Raw genomic sequence first — 20,498 nt, 5'->3', positions numbered from 1 at the left:
AAGAAGACTTAAGTTCAAATTCTGCCTCAGGCACTTAATAGCTGTGGGCAAGTCACAAAACCTGTCTTAGTTTCCTCATCTGTAAAACAGAGATGATGATGTTAATAATAACCTCACAGGGTTGTTGTGAGAATTAAATGAAATCAGAAGGGCAAACCTTACATAAGGTTTACTGTATGTATGTAAAGTCTAAAACTCTAAATAAGTGTTAGTGAATGAATATCAAGATATTTACAATAATAACTACTAAGAGGTCCTTCTAGGGTAAGCTGTAAGATACTGTAAATCAAGCTTTTGAAGATTTCAAAGTTAAAGGGCTGTTCTAAAAGAAAAAAGGAAAGACAACTTTTTAAAATGAATTTAACCATTATAGGAGTGAATGGAAAGAGCAATGAATGAGGAATCATATAAATGACTTAACGATTTTTAAATGTCTCAGTTTCCTATGAAAGAGAAGGTGTTTTAGACAATGAAGTTTAAGCCATTTAGTTTTATCTGTTTCATAGGTGAGATAGGTTCAACTGAGAGCTGCTTAAGTTTTCTTTCCTTTCAAATGCTTCATTTAATCCCAAGTAATGTTTGGTAATTTTTAGAAATAGAATTAAGCAGCTACCTTTTTCTACAGTCAACCCATCAATAAGAATTCATTCACACTTTACTTAAGTGCAAGGGCAAGGGTGATTTCACCACTCATTCTGATAACAAGAGTAATCTAAATTTCCTTTCTTTGTACATTCAGAATTAGCAGGCAGTAAAGCTAGTTATGCTCTATGTCCTATCTGTTCAAAGTGCTTTTAAAATTCATGTACTGGAATTATAAAGAACAGATCAATTTTCAAAATGCTCTTCCTAGTTTGGAATTTCCTACTGTTAATTATGGAAAATATGTACATTAGAACAAGAATTACGATATCAGCTATTTCCATGTTGTTTCACCATCTGCCTCTGTTCATTAGTGTTTTCTCAGCCATTTAAATAGTAAGATTCATTCTTAGGGAAAAAAGAACAAAACTTTTTTTTAAAAGGAAAGTAATGTTAGCATACAAATCTTAACTTATAGACCAGGTTTGAGGGGTTTTGATAGTCTGAACCTGCAATTTCATCAGTTTAAGGCAGGAGCAAAGAACAGGCCATATAATCTGGTGCTGATATGGCAACCACAGATGGGAAATAAAACAAAATTCAATAAAGTTGGGAGTTTTTTAGGGGTGAGTTAATTAAATGTTTGACTAAACATAGCAGGTGAATGATGTTGCCCGACTTGCCCATGTGTCAGAGTCAAAACTTGAATCCTAGTCTTCCTAGCTCAAAGGCAGGTACTTTATCCACACAATTGCAGACTGCCTTTCATGAATAATATATTAACTCATTAAATCAAATTTCATTAAATCCCACCTATCTCCACCCCCAACTGCATAGGCAGGCTTTCTTCATCTGTGTGACATCAGGCAAGTTTCTTAAACTCACTGGGTCTCAGTTTTTTCATTCTTAAAATGAGGGCACTTGGGCTAGATCTAGGTAGCCAATTTTTTGAAAAGCTATCTTTATTTACACATCTCCCATTTATGAGATCATTCTGACCTTTCATTAGGAGGGGCAAAATTTTAAGATTTAAGATGTTCTTTTAAAAGGTGGCAAAAGACATTAAACAAATTTACTTCAAATTCAAGGCCCAACATTCTTCATCTTGGTCCTTGGTTCTTTATATTCCTTTACCTACACCACATGGAGATACACATACAAAAATAAGAAGAATCTTTACTTCTTTACAAAAAAAAATGAAGTCATCTTTCACAAAGGAAGACTATTAAATTTTTGCATTCAGGGTCTTTGCTCTCTCTTCCTTTTAAACTGTAGTAATAATATCTCTGCTGGTGACATATGACTGCATTATGTTTTTAACTTATTCTTTTTATGATTAATTTAGTTTGGCATTTTATTAAATGTACTGTTTATTCAAGTTACATATGAGCAAAAAATCTGATAATTAAGCTTTTTACCATGATTCTAAAAGAATAGGGTTCCAACAGTTTAAGATTCTGACAAGCAAACCTACAATTGTAGGTTACAAGGTTAACTATAATATTAGTTACGAGACAAAATTGTTTTCAAACATAATTGGCTTCAGAATAGAGCCCTGCTTGATGCTTTCTCTGTTAGTCTCCAGCAATAGTCATAAAGCTCTGGGACAGAAGCAGAATGAGCAGGGTTGCAGTAGCCAGAAAAGACAAAGTAGAGCTGAAGAAAGGGTAGAATTGAAATCATTTCATCCCCAACTCCATTTCTGGCATCAACTTCTGGTATCTGTGAAGTACTTAAACCAAAGTATGGCTACCTCCTTCACATTTTCTATTCTATATGATTCTGTGACCTTTCATAGAGTTCAGAGACCAGATGACAGGAAATCTGTACCTTATTTATCAGATGAGGAAACTAAGGTCCAGGAGGTTGTGACATGCCCAGAGCACAGAAGCAATAATCATCATATACGTGATTTGTACTCAGGTTCTTTGACATCAGAGACAGTATTCTTTCTAACACGTACCACATTATTGTCCATCTGCTATTTCTCATTTTCACTTTTAACTGCCCCCCCAATCTATACATATCAATAATATGTTTTATGGCATATCACTGTTAAAAATTTACAGATTCTACATGTCCATTCTTTTTTAATTGCTCTTTGAGTGAACTAAAATTTTGATTTTTTAAAACAAGGTTTTGTAGATTTCCAGCTCTTAGAACTAAAATATTGCTATTAGAACCCCTTAAACAAAAGATGAGAATACTGAGATTTGGAAATTCGTATCAAGATTTCTGCAGATATTAAATGGAAGAGTTGGGATTCAAACCCAGGTCTCTGAATCCAATGATTATGCTCATTATAACAACAAAGTTAAGAGGCTAACTTTTGTAGCAATGAGTGCAATTCCAAGATTGCAAAAAAAATATTGGAAAATTTATGGAGGGATTAAACTAAATATTCCATAAGGTCTCTCATGCTCTAAAAATTACTTGCTACTAGGAATTCTGAAATGCTGGATCATGGTTTTTAATTTAATCCTTTTGCCATGGTTTAAACTATTGATCTTCATCCCTGAATGAAATAAGAAACTCAATTACATAGTTTGATGTGGGTAAAAACAGAGAATATGAAGCAAAAGAGGAACATCATTGGGAGAAAAAAAAGTAGCTGGTTAAGTGTAGTTACACAATGCCCCAAATTCAATTGCTCATCCAGAGAAGGGCATACATACACATAAGGATGAGGAAATAAATCATTATCAAGGTTTTTTTTATTATGAAGAAAATTAACCAAATATCCCCTGGGTACATGGCACTATCGAGGCAGTTTTAACTAGCAACCTCACTTGCTTCAAGTGGGTATTATTGCTGGGCAATACTACTTTAAATATAGGGAAAGGTTATTAAAATCTTTGAATGAAAATGCTGAGTAGCTTAAATACCATAAGCCTAACTGATTTAGCCGAGCCAAGAGAGATATAGTCCCCTTTGTTTTAGGAACTCAAAAGCATATTACAAACATTAATTACCAAAGCTTCACAAGGAAAGACAATAATTACAGTCATCAAGAATTTATGCAGACAGACTTCAATTGAGGAAATAGCCCCAAAACTTCAAAATCTTACTTCTAATTATTTCTTAGTTTTCTCTCTTACTATAAAAGTCATACAAATAATGTTAAATAAATTGCAGCTTCCCAGAAGTCAGTTTTTGTCAACTTTGAATTATGTAAAAAATAATTAAGTAAAAGTAAAGGTAAAAGCAAATTAATTAAAAGATAAGCTTGAAATGTTACTTACCTTAGAAAAGTCTGGTTTTACTGGTGGGTTTTCCCTTAAATCTGTTTCCGTATATTCATTATTTACATAATAGCCAACTCTAATAAATTCTTGACCTCGATAGGTACATGTAATTAGTACAACTGTTACACCTACTGCATCAGCATCTGGAATAAGTCCTGGATTTGGTGCATCAGCCTAGAATGATTAAAAAAAAAGAGGGGGGGGGGAGGAGAGGTTAACTGCAGAGAAGATGAGGACTTTTAGTTACCATGAACACCATTTAGATGAAGATAGAGCAGTAAGATCTAGAAAATATTTGTAATTGTGCTGTGAAGGCAACTGTTTATTTTTGAGACGTATAGCTAGAAGAAGGAGTTCTGTGCTTCCCATAGTGTAACTCATCTGAATCTTTGAAGGCATCATTGTATATAGGAAAAGTTGTATTTCTTCCTCCATTTTTGGTGTTTATGGTGAATTTAGCAACATCCAAAATAAAGGATTTTTGTTAGTCAAATGAACAATTAAAGATAAAAATTACCAAAGTCATCTATATGAATGTCCAGAAACACACATACTGTAAAACATTTATCCCTCCAATTTCCCCTACCACCCAGCATATTCACATTCAGCTCCCATTCATTCTTACAACCACTTTATTGGCCTAGATTAAAAACTGAAAGCAACAGACCAATATTTCAGGACCAAAACTTTTACGCATCTACTGTGTGTGTGTTCAGCCTGACTCTATGGGTGTAAATATAAGAAATATATCTAAGAACAACACAAAGCAAAATGTAATCCAAGTGCCAAACTGATGTAAGAACCCACAAAAAATAAGTAAAACAAGATTATTTTTGGCTAGTCAAGAAAAATTTAACAAAAATCCAAGTGGGTTCGAATTTAAAGTGAAAAGAAGGCATATGAAGACATTATGGAGGTGGGGGTGGGTGATGGCCTAGAGCTAGAAATAAGTAAAGCCTATGTAAAAGAAGGTATAGGGACTGGGGTCTAGAGTATACCCTACACTAGACAATGAGAAATAAGAGTTAAATGATGGGGGGGGGGGGGTATTTAGAAGACCAAGCAATCTTAACTTTGATCTGTATAGCTGAGAATATATATATAGCTTAATAAATACCAGTGAAACTGGGTCAAAGAGAAGCATCTTGTGGCCACAATAATTACTATAACCCAGTATAGGTTAGTTGGCTCTTTTTAGCACCTCCAATCTGGTAAACAGTAACGTGTTTTTCAAGAATACATAATTATTGATATATTCCCCTTTTACTCTCAAGAGGCTTATAATATAGAAGCAGTAGGTCTCTAAGATGAGTCCAATGGACTATCTCTGAGTTGAATCTGAATCATGGAATGCTAGAGTCTAAAGCATTCTTAATTAAGAGACCCAGGGCTTCTTAACTTTTTTGAAGTTTAAGGGTTCTTTTTTTTTTCCCTTCAGAGTAATGCTTTTAAAAATGTATTAAACTTGTTTTTTAAAAGATCATAGATTCCAAATTAAGCTCCCCTGTCCTAATCCAATTCCGAGAGAGAAATGGCTCAGTTTCATTCACTCTGGAAGTTCCTCCAATTTTCCCATTTCATTAGGTCTCCCCATCCCCTACCCCCACATTAATAATGTGCAGTTTGGTGCTCCTTTATAGTCTATACTTGCTTCTCTGATTTGTGCCTTGTATTTAAGTCCCCCATAGTAATGGGATAGGTATTCACATGCCTTTGTATGTATTCAGCAAAGAAAGGTTTTCTGAAGACATTCTGAAGCAGAATTGGGAAGGGGAGAAGGTCTGCTTTTGGTCTGGATATACAACCATTCAAGAAGTCAGAATGACTGATGAGATCCTTGAGGATTCCTCACCTGAGTAAGAGTAGGGACTAATGAAAGAGGATAGCCTTATTGTGAAATGGGAAGTTATTCCCCTGTCCATATCTTGTTTTCCATGAACAAATTGATTCTGGACATTCCTGTAGATTGCATTTTGATATTTAAGCTGGTTGGAGGAGCTACAGCAATTACTTTGTTGGAAGGCAGCATAGTATGTATAGCTTAATTATAGGGGGTTCTTAAGACTTGTACTCCAGCTACCTCTGGACAGGTGTTTGATCTTGCCAACTACAAGTCCAGAGAAAAGTGACTTGTACAAGGACATATAGAGGTAGAGACAAAACCAGGATTAGAACTCTTACTCTAAGCCTAGGGCTTTTTCCACATTGCTAGGTTGCCTCATATCAGTTCACCTCTCAAACTACTGACATACCATTAAGAAAAATCTAAGGACAGTTTGGTGGCACTGGGGCTAAAGCACCAGCCCTGGAGTTAAGAGATCCTGTGGTTCAAAAGCGGCCTCAGACACTTTAATAATTACTTAACTGTGGACCTTGGGCAAGTCATTTAACCCCATCGTCTTGCAAAAACAAAAAAGAAAAATCTCTAACTATGCTAGCAAACCAAGAAGTGACAGAAAATCAAAATACTCCTGAGACTGATCATTGCTGGGAAAACCATACTTTACTCTATGATTAAAACACCTCAAGTATTACATTGGTGAGTTTGTTTATATGCACAAATTTATTTAAAACATGACTTAATTCTCATGGGTGTCTTTTCAGTTCCACATGTTAAAAATCAGAGGTTTGGATATATTTTGTCATCCCTGATGCTCTCAGCCCAGGGAGTCCCCAAAGTCTTAGTATAGCTTTATTCCTTAATAGTTTTAAGGCTGGCAATAGTGAATAGAGAACCATACTTCAAGCCAAAAAGATCTGGGTTCAAATCATGCCTCTGACACCAACTGTGTGACCCAGGCCAAATCATCTAACCTCTCAGTTCTCTAAACAGCTTTCTAATCAAGTCAAGAAATATTTTATGAAGTGCTAATTACCCCCAAGTCCTATGCTAAGACTCCCCATTGCCCAGAAGTTTCTTCATCTAGGATTCTGCTCTTTTATATAATATTCATGTTTATCCTTCATTCCCAAAGACCACAACATCAGGGAAGTGATGCCATGACAAGCTACATGAATTGGATTTGCTGGTGGAGGGCTGTCCTAAATCACCAGCCTCACTTTCTCCCAGAGCCATCTGGATCCAGTGGCCAGAAATGAATCAAGATGACTGTCAATGGCCCTGGATGCAAGGCAGTAAGTTAAATGACTTGACCAAGGTCACACAGCTAGGTCTGAGACTGGATTCAAACTCCTGTCCTCCTGATTCCAAAGCCAGTGCTCTATCCACTGCCCTTCTGCTCTATAATAGATAGGCTTAGTCCCTTTCTCTAGCCTCAAATACAAAAGAAAGGATGCATCTTGAGTTTTGTTGAACTCAAAGCAAAACTCATCAACAAATATTTGTGGGCCTTTTAATTAGTACATGATCTTAGTACCCTCACACAGACTGACTTTTAAATGAAAAATACAACAAGCAGCTTCATATTTTAGCATGGGTCGGTGGCAGTCTTTGCCATACCATGAGTCCTCTATAAACCATGGATCACCTCATAGATTAGGATTAATTCTACTTTCAGAAAGGGCTTTGCTAAACTGAAAAGAAAAGAAGATAGTTTTCCAGGTATTTAAAAATTCTATCAAAATAAGTTCTGTTTATGTGGTCTAGGGAAATCTTTAAATTGTAGGAAACAGGACAAATATTTTCCCCTTTGATGGTATCAACCTATTTTTTTTATTCAATTATTTGTTGAGGTTTGCTTAACTCCTTTTTTGCTGCCCTTTTATAATAATGCCTACTATATTTATTATAATATCATCCATCTGTGAAGAAGTGCAGAGGGGTGGGCAATGTAAGGATGGAAAAGAAAAAAAAAGTTCATATTCTTCTAAGTTAAGGATTTACAATATAAATTTTGACTGGAGTGTTGCAATTTGTTTAAGAGATACCAGCCACCTAAGTGTTAGATGTTTCTTATTTAACAATTATCATTCCCCCTCCACCACCTTGGGATAACTGAGAGCTGACTGAATTGTTTTGCCCAGTTAAACTGTCAGAGGTCAAAGCAAACAATTATGCAAATAAGTGCTAAATCAGAGGGTGTGACTAGAATACCCTAGAATTCCAGCAAAGGGTTTTTTTGTTTGTTTGTGGTGTTTCCCTGCCTCAGTTCATGTTGGAAAATAGCTGAAGGTGATACCAGTCAAAAACATGATCTAGGCTATTGGAGGGAAGATTAGTTGATGATTCTAAGTGACTTATAAGGACTATTATGTGGTATTCTCAGCTCAGAAAAATTATACACTGATCTGATTACCTCATAAAGTGATTATCTTAGTGCTGGTAGAATAGGGGATGAACTAGTCCATTGAGAAGATATGCTGGGAAACTTGATTATAGGACTACTCAAACAATTTTTGCTTAAAATACATCCTTACACCTCTAACTTCTACTTTCTAAAGCCCAAGAAGACCTACATACTTTGCTACACACCTTATTTTAAATTTTAATCAACTCTGTCTGGTTCACTATATATATATAGTATAGCCCTTGCCAATACTAACGAGACTTAACATGTTGGTGAAGCTTCAAGTAAGATCAGCAGAAAGTTAGTGGTGGTCCATGAGCATCATTCAAGGATTCATTACATAGACTAATCTGGTCTTTTGTCATAGGTTATTAACATAACAATATGTATATTTTGGTTTCTGGCAAAAATCAATCACACTTGAATCATTCTTTATTGGTGCCATTTTAATGACACCAATGTATCATAGATATATAATACAACAGAAAAAAAATTTCTAGAAACATTCCCTCCATAATAAGTGTCAAGTACTTTAGTTTCAGGCAAAAAAAAAGATAAAAACCTGTTTGCCTCAGTTTCCCCATCACTAAAATGGGGATAAAAGAACTTGCAGAGGATCAAATGAGAGAACAATTGTAGTGCACTTAGCAAAGTGCTCGGTACCATATAAGTATTAACTATTATTTTTAGTTATTATTCATGGAAGCATGGGGTTAAAAAAAGTGAAAGATTTTACAAATACAAGAGATTTTCCAGTAACTTATTGGTACAAACATTTAACAGTCATCTTACCTGAAATACAAACATATGCCTTCCTGCAGGAACAGGGCCCACTAAAACAGAGTCTAAAACTTGGTCGTATTCTTCACTTTCTGCTGAACCCACATAGATAATTTTCCACTCCAAGTCTAGAGTTAAAGACCAATACACATTAATTTACACTCAAGGATTACAACACTGATTAATTCCAATATTCCCTTTAATATCAACTGATTTGTATCTGTTGTCTCTAAATCTGTTACAGGGTACAGTTGTCTCTAAATCCACCTCACCACAGAAGATACAGTTTCCTGGGGACCCTAATATTCTCCATTCCTTGCTCCTCCTGCAAAATCTCTCACCTGAGAGACAAATCCTTAAAGAATAAAAGGGGGGGGGGGGACGGGGGTGGTAAATTCAGCAAAATGAACATCTGAGCCAATTTTGATAGTTCTGAACCAATAATTTTTTATATTTGCCATAATCAGAAGCTTGAACATCATTTGTAAACTGCTCACTTCAGCTCTAATGGCTATCTTTGCCCTATTCATTCACTCAGCAAACATTAATTCCCTCCTGTGTACTGAGATGATAAAAGATTTTTTTTAAATGACTCCCTCCTGCTCTAGAGAAGCTTCCATTCTACTAGGGAACCATTCACCTGAGCCAACTATTTGGCACTGTTATTGTCTTCTTTGAATACCCCTGGATAAAATTTATCCTTTTGTGTTGAAATAACAAACCCTAAGAAATGAGGCATATTTGTGAAGGTGGAGTCAATAGGACTTGGGTATTTGGGATAACTTTTATATATATACATACATATATATGTATGTATATATATATATATATATATATATATACACATATATATATATATACACACACACACACACACACATTCCTCTGGCACTTATTATCTACATTAACTTATTTAGCCAGTGTCTCATCTTCCCAACTAGACAGTTATTTCAAACATTTATTGGGCATTCAAGGCACACTGCTACATATACAAACTTTATTGTTGATTATTTAAATAGCAGGAAATCTAGCTGGTTGAACAGCTCTTCCTCCTTAGACATGTTTTAGAACCTCCATTCTACTTTGTATAATGAAATTTCCCTATTGTAACAATCAACCTTTCTATTTATTTCTCTTTATTCTCAGACAGGTACATGAGACACCCACAAAACAGTTCTTGTAAGTAATGGAGAGTTTTTAAATTGTACATTTTATACATGTATATACACTTAAATAAAATACAGTACCTTTACCACCAACAGTTTAATGGAAAATTTATATTATCTTGGCTCAAATAGGTTTTTGTGGACTGAATGGGGTAAATAGGTTCAACACAGAAGAAAAGATTTATGATAGGGCTTGGTTTTGTAAAACAACTTGAAAAAACTTCAAATAACATGGAATGTTCATCCATTTCAGGGATTGTATCTATATGTGAATTTATATGTTTAACTGTTATTCCTGTTAAGTTAAACAATGAACATACTTGAATTAATGAAATAAGCAGGTGTTGTTTATAGCTTCTGAAATAATTTAGGAAAAATCACTTGTTTTACTTTCTCATTCTGAATAATACTGCTTCAGGTGATTTTTGTTTATTTGTAGAAAACACTTCCCAGTTGATTATGAAAACCCTTATCGATCTAGTGACAACTTAGAAAACATGCGCACACAAATGATATGAAAGAAGTTCTTTTGGGTCCACAGTCTGGTTAATTATTGCCATGTCCCCTCTGCTTACTTTCTTGTGCTTCCATTTACCACGCTTTTCTTAGGTCAGAATATTCAAAAGGCTTGTCCAAGCTCTGGAAGGATAAAACAGGAATACCCTGCCAGGAAAAGCTGTCCCCTTAATATGAGTCTGGTTTAAGTACAATTTTCACTAGTTAGCATAATGATAACAACATCCATATTATGCAGGAGACCTAGAGGCAGATTTGGATCTGAGTTCAAATCTTGTCTCTATATATGAGACCAAATCATTTCACTTCTTTGGGCTTCAATTTCCTCATCTAATAAATGAAGGAGTTGGGCTGGGTCACATCCAAAGTCCTTTCAGTTCTTTAGATCCTATTGTAGGAATAAATGTTTAAAATATAACTATTATTTTTTAAACAAGCATTTACATGAGGCAGGTGTTGTGCTTGACAAATGTTTTCCCATTTGATCCTCACACAAGGCCCAGGAGGTAGAAGTTATCATGTATCTCCCCCCCATTTTACAGTTTAATGTCATACAGCTGTGAGAGTCTGAGATCACATTTAAATTATGGTCTTCCTGACTCCAGCCAGGTCTAGCCATCAATCTATTGAGCCACCTCTCTCTCTCTCTCTCCCCCCTATAACTGCCAATTATGTTACTTTAAAAGAAATATTTTTAAAACGAGCAAAAAAACGATTTTTTTGGAGATTGTCAAATTAAACATATGAAAAACAGTGAATCAGATTACTGGCTCCATTATTAAAAGTATGTGTTAAATACATTCAGTTCTTTTAATTCGCTTGGCCTTTAGGTGGAACACTCTGGTAGGCCATGTTTTCAAGGAACTCCTCAGCACTTTGAGAGTTAGGGTAATTATGACTCAGCTCAAATTTTCTTTAAGGGAATGACATAACGAGTGATAGTTGGTGTATCTTTGACATTCCACCCTGCGAAACCAAACTATAACTGATGGATGAGATGTCCGTTAAAAGTTAAAAATGGAGCTTTGCTTCTATTGTAGTGCAGTGCTTTCACTATTCAAGGCCATAGACTCATGAGAGGCTCTTCATCCATGTCTTGAGCTCCTATATTCCTTAAAAGCTTTGAGACCTAAAATAAGAAACACTACCCAAAATATGCTTGTGACTTGGAAACTCATACTGAACAAATAAGTAACACTTATTCCTAGCAAAAACTTTCTCCCCTTTAATCTATTCATTTGTCTTATACTTAATGTGGCTAAAAAGCTACAGCTGTCTGAAAAAAGTGCTTTTTGAATAATGATAAAAATAGAAAAGCAACCCTGTATTTTGCTATTATTTAGCTTAATTTTATTTCAATTGTTAACTTTTAAAACTTGGCCCATTTCTTGATCCATCACGTTCAAACAACTGTGCATGAGGATTAAAAACTAGTTTAAAACATCAGAAAGTGGCAGTTAATAATCAAAACAAAAGATACCTTTATGAAAGTTTATGTTGAAGGGACATGAAAAATTCAAAATAATTGTCAATTAAAATTTAGCACCCACAGTACAGTAGCCTCAGTGACAAATTTTAAAAAATATTTTTACAATAGGTAAAACCAAAGATTTCACAAAATTCAAGAGTGGTTTTTTTTTAAAGAAAGCAAAAAAATTTACTTTAGCACTCTGAAACTGCATTTACTCTGTCTACCAGACTGTTGAAAAGAGAGACGATGAAATTTTCATCCTTCAAAAATAAAATCTCTTTTAAAAAGCCCCTAAAAGACACCTTTACTACCCGAGTGGCCCCGCTGGGTTCAGTTCCCTGCTCGGCAGCTGCAGGGCGCCCCAGCACGAGCCTCCCCGCCGGGGCTCCCGGGGCCTCCTCCCGGCCCTGCCCCTCGCACGTGAGCCCGCCCCTGCCCGCCCGCCCGCGGATGCCGGGGCCGCGGCGGCGTCAACAAGTCCCCGAGCCGGCCCGCCTCTGCGCCCTTCGCCCGGCCGGGCCGGCGCGGTCCACGTAACTGGGGGGGGGGGGGGGTATTTGCCTAAAGTCATTTTAAAAGTTTTTTCCTTTCCTTCCTTTCCCTTCTTCCCAGTCAGTAGAAATGGCAGGGAGCTAGCCTCGTCGCGCTGCGAGCTTTGCCACGGGCTCCTTCCCGGCAGCATCCCGCAGCCCCCCGCGGGGCCTGGGCCGCCCGGAGCCCCCGCCCCCCGGCGGGCTCCAGGAAGCCTGCGGGCGCGCCCCGCTCTCCTGCCGGTCCGGCCGGGCGGGAGGGCCGGGGTCCCCGGGAGTCAAGGAGCGCGAGTTCGAGGGGAGCCGCGGGCCTCGGGGCGGAGGCCCCCGGGCTGCGGGCGGCGCCGGGCGCGGGGCTCCGTCTCCACTCGGTGGGTAAAAGATGGCTCCGTCCCCGAGGTCCCGGGCGGGCGCAGACACGCGCACGCTCCAGCCTCGGCGCCGCCGCCCCCCCCCCCCCCCCGGCCCGGGCCACGCGCCCGCCGAGCCCCGCTGGCCTCCCGGGAGCCCCGCTCCCCTCCCGGGAGCCCCTCGCCCCCGGCCAGACAAAGCTGACAACATGGCTACCGCCACTCAAACAAGTTCCTCGCAACTTCGGCCGGGCCGCGGCGGCCCCCGGGCCCGGGCACAGTCGCGGAGCGCGCCCGCCTCAAGTTTCCCTCCGGCCGCCGCCGCCGCGCGCCCGGCCCGCGCCCCGCGCCCCGCCGCCCCCCGGAGGCGCAGGTCCGCAGCCGCAGGGCCGCCGGCGCCTCCTCCCGCTCCGCCTCCTCCCGCTCCTCCCTCGGATGCGGCGGCGGAGGGAAGGGCACCACAGGCCTGGCCAAAGTTTTGGCAGGGAGCAGCCTCGGCCGGGCCGCAGCCCCCGCGGCACTCACCTTCCGACAGATCCTCGATGCACTCGAACGTGATCTCGAACTGGAAGGGGTTGTAGAAAGGAGAGGGGTTGTCCAGCACCACCACGTTGTTCACCTGGACCTTGGCCATGTTCCGAGGGAGAGGCGCGGACCCCCGCACAGACAATAGGAGGGGGTGTCGCAGCAGCGCCGCCGAGTCCGACGTGTTCGGGCCGGGCGAAGCCCCCGCTCCGGGACCGGCCCCGGCCGACGGCGGGCGGCGCGGACTTGGGAAACTTTTTGTGGCCGGCCTGCCCGCCTCCCCGCCGGCGCCCTCGCCTTTCTCCGCCGACGCCGGGAAACAACTCCAGTGTTTTTGCAGCTTTGCTGTTTCGCTCAACTACAGCCCATTCTGCTCGGCTAAGTAGCAGCGTGGGCCCCGATTGGCTGCACGCTGAGCTCTGACCCTCCTCCTCCTCCTCCGGCTCCGGCTCCGGCAGAGCAAGATGGGCTCCTTCCCCCGAACGGGCTCCGCAAGGTTCGCGGCTGCTCCACCTGCTGGCGCGGCCGAGGACAAAGGCGGAGAACAAAGTCGGCCGGCGGGCGGCCCGCGGGGGACGCCGGGGAGGGCCCCTCCGGAGCGGAGCCGAGCCGAGCCGAGCCGAGCCGAGCCGGGCCCAGCCGAGCCGAGCGGGGCAGAGCGGAGCCGGGCGGGGCGGAGCGCGGCGGCGGGGCGGGGGCGGCGGGGGGGCGGCGCGGAGCGGAGCGGCGCAGGGCGGCCGAGGGGGCGGCGCGCCGGGCCCGAGGCCCCGCCCACGGGATTGTCTCCGCGCCGTTCTCGCGTAGGGTGTGTCCGCCAGCAGTTGGCGGGGGGCGGGGGCCGGCCGGGCCGGGCACACTGCTCGGGATGGCACGCGATTCCAGCCAACGACGCGCCTTCCTCACTTGGAGGGCCAGGCCCCGCGGGGCTACCATCTTCTAAAGTCTGAGCTCCACCCTGTCTAGCAGTTTCTAACCTTCTTCACCCCATTCACCCCTTTTCTAGCCAGGTCTAGAGCCTATGGAATGCTTGGCAAAAGCATGTCTTAAATGCCTGAAATCAAATGCATAAGATGACAAAGGAATTCAAGCATTTTGAAATTCTAAAAAAAATAAGAATCAAGTTCATAGACCCCCCCCCCCCGTCAAGAATCTCTCCGTCTTTACAGCTCTAGAACTGTGATTGAAAATTAGAGGTGTGTTGAGGTTCACCCCAATATTGGGTTGAAAGAGCAGGAGGGGAAAAAAAGATAAAAATTAGGAGGGCAAAGCAGAGCATAGAGAAAAGAGAAAGGTAAGGAGAGATGAGGGAAAAAAAGCAAGAAAGGCAAGCATTGCCAGATAGGAGATGTAATTCAAAATCTAGGATCCAAACTATTGTTTTTTTAGCACTCAGAAATAGATCAGAAATGCCTAACATTCATTCAATGACGGGAAAACGTGGAATTCATTTATGGCTGTTAACATTCTTTCGCATTGGGAAAGGCCACTAAAACTTAAATTTAAAGTAAAATAATCTCATACATATCCTACTGGAAGCATGGTAGAAAGCATTCCAAATTTACAGTTAGATTTAACACCTGGGGTTCTAGTCTTGATGCTGACACTTAACTGATAGAAGGACCCAGAAATATTTAACCTCTCAATCTGCCAACCTAGAAGAAGTTTTTCTCTGTGTGAGAAATTCGTCTATCAAAGAAATCATAAATTTATTCTCTATTCTCCATGAAATTAGGACATTAAAAGTATAGCCCTTAGAAGCTAGCCTGTATAACAGGATCATTTTAAAGATAAGGAAACTCATGATTTCAGAGATGTTGAGACTTGGCCTATGGTTACATAGGAAGTAACAAAGCCAAGATTCCTCCTTGGCTCCTTTGTCTCCAAATCCACACTTGCACACAAAGCCTTCCAAAGTAATAACCTACATCATCCCTCAGACCCAGTTTGGCTCCAAAGTTCTGTGGCATTTTCTTTGCAAAAATGCATGTGTTTGACTTTAAAATCAGTAATGTTCTTCATTCCCGCCAAAGGATGGTTTTGATGCTCTTTGCAAGATTTTTTTAGTTCAAAAGATCTGTTTTTTGAAATAGGAATCCCTTTCCTCACCCACAGTTTTGCTTATCTCAGTCCTCAAAAAGTAAGGTAGGTTAGGTTAGGTTCCATCTGGTGTTTGGTGGAGAGCGCATATTCCTTACAAAAGAATTTAACAGCCACATAAATAAGTTGACCCAAATGGTTTCCTCATGGTTTTAGTATATGCAACATATGGGTCAGAGTAATCAAACCAAACTGGAAGGGGTAACTATATGTTGATGATAGGCTCATCATTTATGTGATAGTCACCCTTTGTGTTGATAAGCAGACAAAAATAAAACTATGATAAATGTAGAAGCTGCCTGGTTCAGAAAGATACCTTGGATATATATTAAAGCAAAATGTACCTTTGTAAACAAATTTTTTTTCTTACTGTAAATTTTAATTATGAATGAAATTGCCAAAATATTGTAGATAAGGGAAATTCTAGGTCTTAGGAATTGTATGCTTAGAACTGGAAAATACCTTAGAGATTATTTAGAATAGGGGGCCTTATCTGGGGTCAGTCCATGGATAAATATTACTGTTGGGTTAACTTGGCAAGAAAAAAATTACATTTTAATTTTCACTAATTACTAATCAAAATTTAGCATTTCCTTCAATTATCTGAAAATATTATTCAGCAAAGGGATTCATCGGCTTTACCAAATTTCGAAAGGGAGGTCTATAATGCTCGCAGGCATTGCATGCAAGCACACACATACACACAGGATTAAGAATTCTTGATCCATCATCTTGATTCTAAACCGGTTCCTTCATTTTACACATGAGGAAACCAAGACTCGGATAATTTAAATGATTTGCTTAAAGTGACAGAATTTAAATTTGAATCCAGTCCATCCTTTTGTGAAGCCATTGCTCTTTCCATTGGGACCAGGCCTGTTCTCTTACGTTTTGTAATTATAAAATTATGAGCTGGAGAAAATGGAGTGAAATCCAACTCCAAAAATTTTGTAATCTTACCTAGGAAAAGAGCCTGGCCTAAAGCTCAACTTACTGAGAAAGTCTCAACATTCTTAAGAAGTCTCATTAAGCTATAAAACTCCATTATGATGCTTATGTAGGGTGGGGAGTAGGGAAATTTGACTGGTTTAGAATATTGTCAGAATAGCTGACTTTAGATCAACCCATTTCCTTCATTACTTCTCAGCTGGTGTGTCAGGATGGTACATTTCCTGTGTCTCTTGAAGATCACACTGATTATCATAGTGAGCCAGCATCTTCTTATAATATCCAACTCCTTACTTGCCCAGATTTTCTGTTATGTTTCTTAATCATCATTTGTTGTTGAGCCATTTTCAATCATGTCTGACTCTTCCACGACCCCCATTTGGGGCTTTCTTTGCAAAGACACTAGAATGGTTTGTCATTTCCTTCTCCAGTAAACAGAGGCAAATGGAGTTGTCACTTGGCTAAGGTCAAACAAGCATCTGAGGCCATAGTTGAGCTCTGGTCTTCAAGGCTCCAGATTTTGCCCTCTATCTACTTCACTACCCAGTTGCCCTAATTATCAGAGGTTGAGGCTTTCAAAGATCTATTTTTCTTGAATTCTTAGCCATTCTATCCATTCAAAAATCAATAAACAAAAGGTCAAAAAGGTTATTTGTGTAAATGTATACCCCAGTGGACTAGTTTTGGTTGGGACCTTGTCCTGTTCTTTATTGACTCTAAGTGATCCCTTATCACTTAGCAGAATACTTTGTGTACCCTTGATTTTCATGAAACCTTAACTTAGTGCAGAATGCTCAAAAAAAAAAAGGGCTCCTCCAATCCTTAGAGTTGTTGTGACATTTTAACATTTTGAAATGGTCCTCAGAACAGCAAAGGGTTTGTAAGCACTGTTCTATCTTGGCGATATTTAGTAAGTTTTGCTACTCACCTGAAAGCTAACAATATTTTTAAGACTTGATAGAGTAAACCTATAGATACTGGGAGGCAGTGCTGAGGACAATGAATGAATGAATATGATGGAAGGAAGCTAGCAAAATTAGGGAAAGACCATTTGATGATATTTCAGATGGATACCTAGTAATGTATTTCTCCATCAGAGATTCAATCACAGTAGAGAAGTTCACCACATGTGGGAAAAGATGTAGTTGTTATTGAATAACCCCAGTCTAGCAATTGCTCATGTGAGAGATCTACCTACTATCCCTCCGCCTCTTAGGAGGGATCTGTTTGTATTGGGTTTTTGTGTTTTTGGTTTTGGAGGGGTTTGTTTTGGTCATAGCACCATTTTTTTCAGAACAATTACTCTTTAATTCAGTTTAATTCAATAGCCCTTAAATGCCTAGTATATCTGAGGCAATTGACTTAGATAGTGAACATTTAAAAAAAAGTTCCAGCCATAGAGGATTTAGATTTTAGGGGATTATAACATGTAAACATAGGTAGACATTTTGTGAAAGGAGAGAACACTGGCAATTATGAAAAATCATAAAGTCCTACCCACGAGGTTGTTAGATAAATTGAACTTTGAAGAAAACTTTGAAGGAAACCAGGGATTCTAAGAAGAGAAGGTGAAGAGGGCAAGCCTTCCAGATATGGGACACAAGCTTATATGAAACTATAGAGATGGAAAATGGAATATACCAAGTCTTTCAAATAGTGAGAAGTTCAGTTTGGCACATAAAGTGTATGAAGGGGGAGTGATATAAAGTAAACTATGAAAAGTAGGCTGGAGCTGCGTTGGGAAAAACTTTAAATGACACTGAGTTGGTATTTTCTCCTGGGGCAGTAGGAAACCATGGAAGTTTGTTGTTTGGGGAAATGACAAAATTAAACTTCAGCTTTAGGAATACTATTTTGGCAGCAGTGTGGAGGCTGAATTGGAGAGGGCAGAGGCTGGAGGTTGGATTTCAGCTAGGAAGCTATTACAGTAGTCTATGCAAGAGATAGTGAAGTTCTTAATTCATGTAAATGGTGAGGAGACTGATAAACAGCCGTGATGATTTTTTGTCCTTTGTTCTCAAAGAAGACATCAGGGAGGTGATGCCATGACAAGAACATGAATTGGATTTGAGTGAGGGGATGCTGTGCTATCACCAGCCTCATTTTCTCCTCCAGAATCATCTGGGTCCAATGGACAGATATGAATAAGGATGACTAGAGATGACCCTGGATGTGAGGCAATCAGGGTTACTTGACTTGTTCAAGGCCACTAATAAGTGTCAAGTGTCTGAGGTCACATTTGAACTTGGGTCCTCCTGAATCCAGGGCTGGTGCTTTATCCATTGTACCACCTCACTGCCCCAGAGTATGCCAGCTACAAATGACCACATGCAGGCTTAAGAAGTTTGCTTTGCATGAAAAGTTGTTATGCATGTATATAACACCTAAGTAGGGAATTAATGTTTTAAAATGTGAAGTTTGAAAGTAAATGTTTATCTTGGAAAAGAGATAAAACTATAGACCAAATTCTAAAGGCCAGACATAACTTTCTTTCCAAAGCAAATTAATTTCTGGCACAATATGGTATGTTACAGCAGTATTTGTACTTTGTGGCTTACTTTAAGTAACCAGATAACCCATAATTAACATATTGCACCAGCTTATGAGATGGAACTACATTGTATCCTATGCAAATGAACTTAATCACTTAGCATGCCAAAAAATCTTATTTCAAGGCGAATTTAAAAGACAGCCCTCCCCACAAGAATTCTGAGTTTAAGGGGTGGCTAGGTGGCATAGTGGATAAAGCACCGGCCTCAGAGTCAGGAGTACCTGGATTCAAATCTGGTCTCAGACACTTACCATTACCTAGCTGTGTGGCCTTGGGCTAGCCACTTGACCCCGTTTGTCTTGCAAAAAACAAAAAGAATTCTGAGTTTATACTAAGGTGCTGATTTATCACTTCAAAGCTTTATTTTCTATTTATGTTATTTTTAAGGGCTTACTGCCTTCTTGCATGGAATCATTTTGTATCCTTACTTTCTTCTGGGAACTTACCTTCAATACTGCAGTAGAAATCGATGGAAAACACATGACAAGATTTACAGAAATTCACTTCTCAGGCAGCTTTTAAGAACACATCATGTTTTCTTGCATATCACTTTAACTGAGATGTATAATTATGCTAATAATTGCATAATGCCTCAAGGAATAGGACTGGTGCTTTTGGAGGGTTTTGTGTGATGGCTAAATTGTCCAACTTGAGCCATTGAGGGAATATTTTTTCTTCTAGAAGGTGAAACAGAAACTTTGTCAGTTCAGCCAGCTATTCTAGATGTAGTTGTGGAATCAATAAAACTTTACCAGTGATGGAATTGAGCATAAGGAGTGAAGAAAAGGGGAGAGGGGGGGTGAAGATGACAGATTTTGTGAACAAGTGTGATTAGATAATGGATGGGAATATGAAGAATGATAGTGTCTTCAATAAATAGAAGTTTGGAAGAGGGGGTGGATTTTTGGAGGAAAGTAATTAATTTCATTTTGAACACTGATGGAGAAGTCTGATTGATGGAGAGTTATGTAGGACTAGAGCCTCGAAGGAAAGAGTAGGGTTAGATATAAAGTAATATTGCTGGTAGAGTTGTAACCTGATCCAACCATTTTGGAGGGCAACTTGGAACTGTGCCCCAAGGGCAATAAAACTGCATTTCTTTTGATCAAATAATATCACTACAAGCTCTGTATCTCAAAGAGATCATAAAAAAAAAGGAGAAAGAACCACATTACAAAAATATTTATAGCAGCTCTTTTTATAGTGACAAAGAATTAGAATTGGAAATTGATGAGTTGCCTATCACTTAGGAAATGGTTGAACAAATTGTGGTAAGAAGAGGTAGATTTCAGAAAGTCCTGGAAAGACTTACCTGAACTGAAGCTGAGTGAAATGAGCAAAATCAAGAGAACATTATACGCATTCATGGCAATATTGCATGATGATCAACTGGGATGAACTTAGTTCCTCTCAGGAGTTCAGCAGTTAAAGACAATTTTAAGAGACTTGTGATGGAAAATGCCAATCAGAGAAAGAACTTGATCTGAATG

At 39.7% G+C, this 20,498-nt stretch overlaps 2 protein-coding genes across 11 annotated transcripts in view; one reads left to right on the top strand and one right to left on the bottom strand.

The window, feature by feature from the left end:
• Positions 1 to 13,607, bottom strand: part of ASF1A (anti-silencing function 1A histone chaperone) — a 31,473-nt gene extending 17,866 nt beyond the window's left edge. For all 9 annotated transcript variants that reach the window (XR_012468527.1, XR_012468531.1, XR_012468529.1 and 6 more), the window contains exons 1-3: positions 13,413 to 13,607; positions 8,867 to 8,982; positions 3,825 to 4,001 (exon numbers count right to left, since the gene is read on the bottom strand). Coding sequence is in view for 1 of the 9 variants with exons in the window: in XM_074187457.1 (XP_074043558.1) it covers positions 3,825 to 4,001; positions 8,867 to 8,982; positions 13,413 to 13,521 (402 nt within the window). In the remaining 8 variants the exon portion in view is untranslated. The remainder of the gene's footprint in view (positions 1 to 3,824; positions 4,002 to 8,866; positions 8,983 to 13,412) is intronic.
• MCM9 (minichromosome maintenance 9 homologous recombination repair factor) overlaps positions 1 to 20,498 on the top strand; it is a 194,562-nt gene that overhangs the window by 71,727 nt on the left and 102,337 nt on the right. The gene's annotated exons all lie outside the window — the stretch shown is intronic.

This window comes from Macrotis lagotis, chromosome 5 (genome assembly GCF_037893015.1).
Source record: "Macrotis lagotis isolate mMagLag1 chromosome 5, bilby.v1.9.chrom.fasta, whole genome shotgun sequence".
Classification (NCBI taxonomy): Eukaryota; Metazoa; Chordata; class Mammalia; order Peramelemorphia; family Peramelidae; genus Macrotis; species Macrotis lagotis.
Note: the sequence above shows the minus strand (reverse complement) of the source record. Positions and strands in the feature narration are given on the sequence as shown.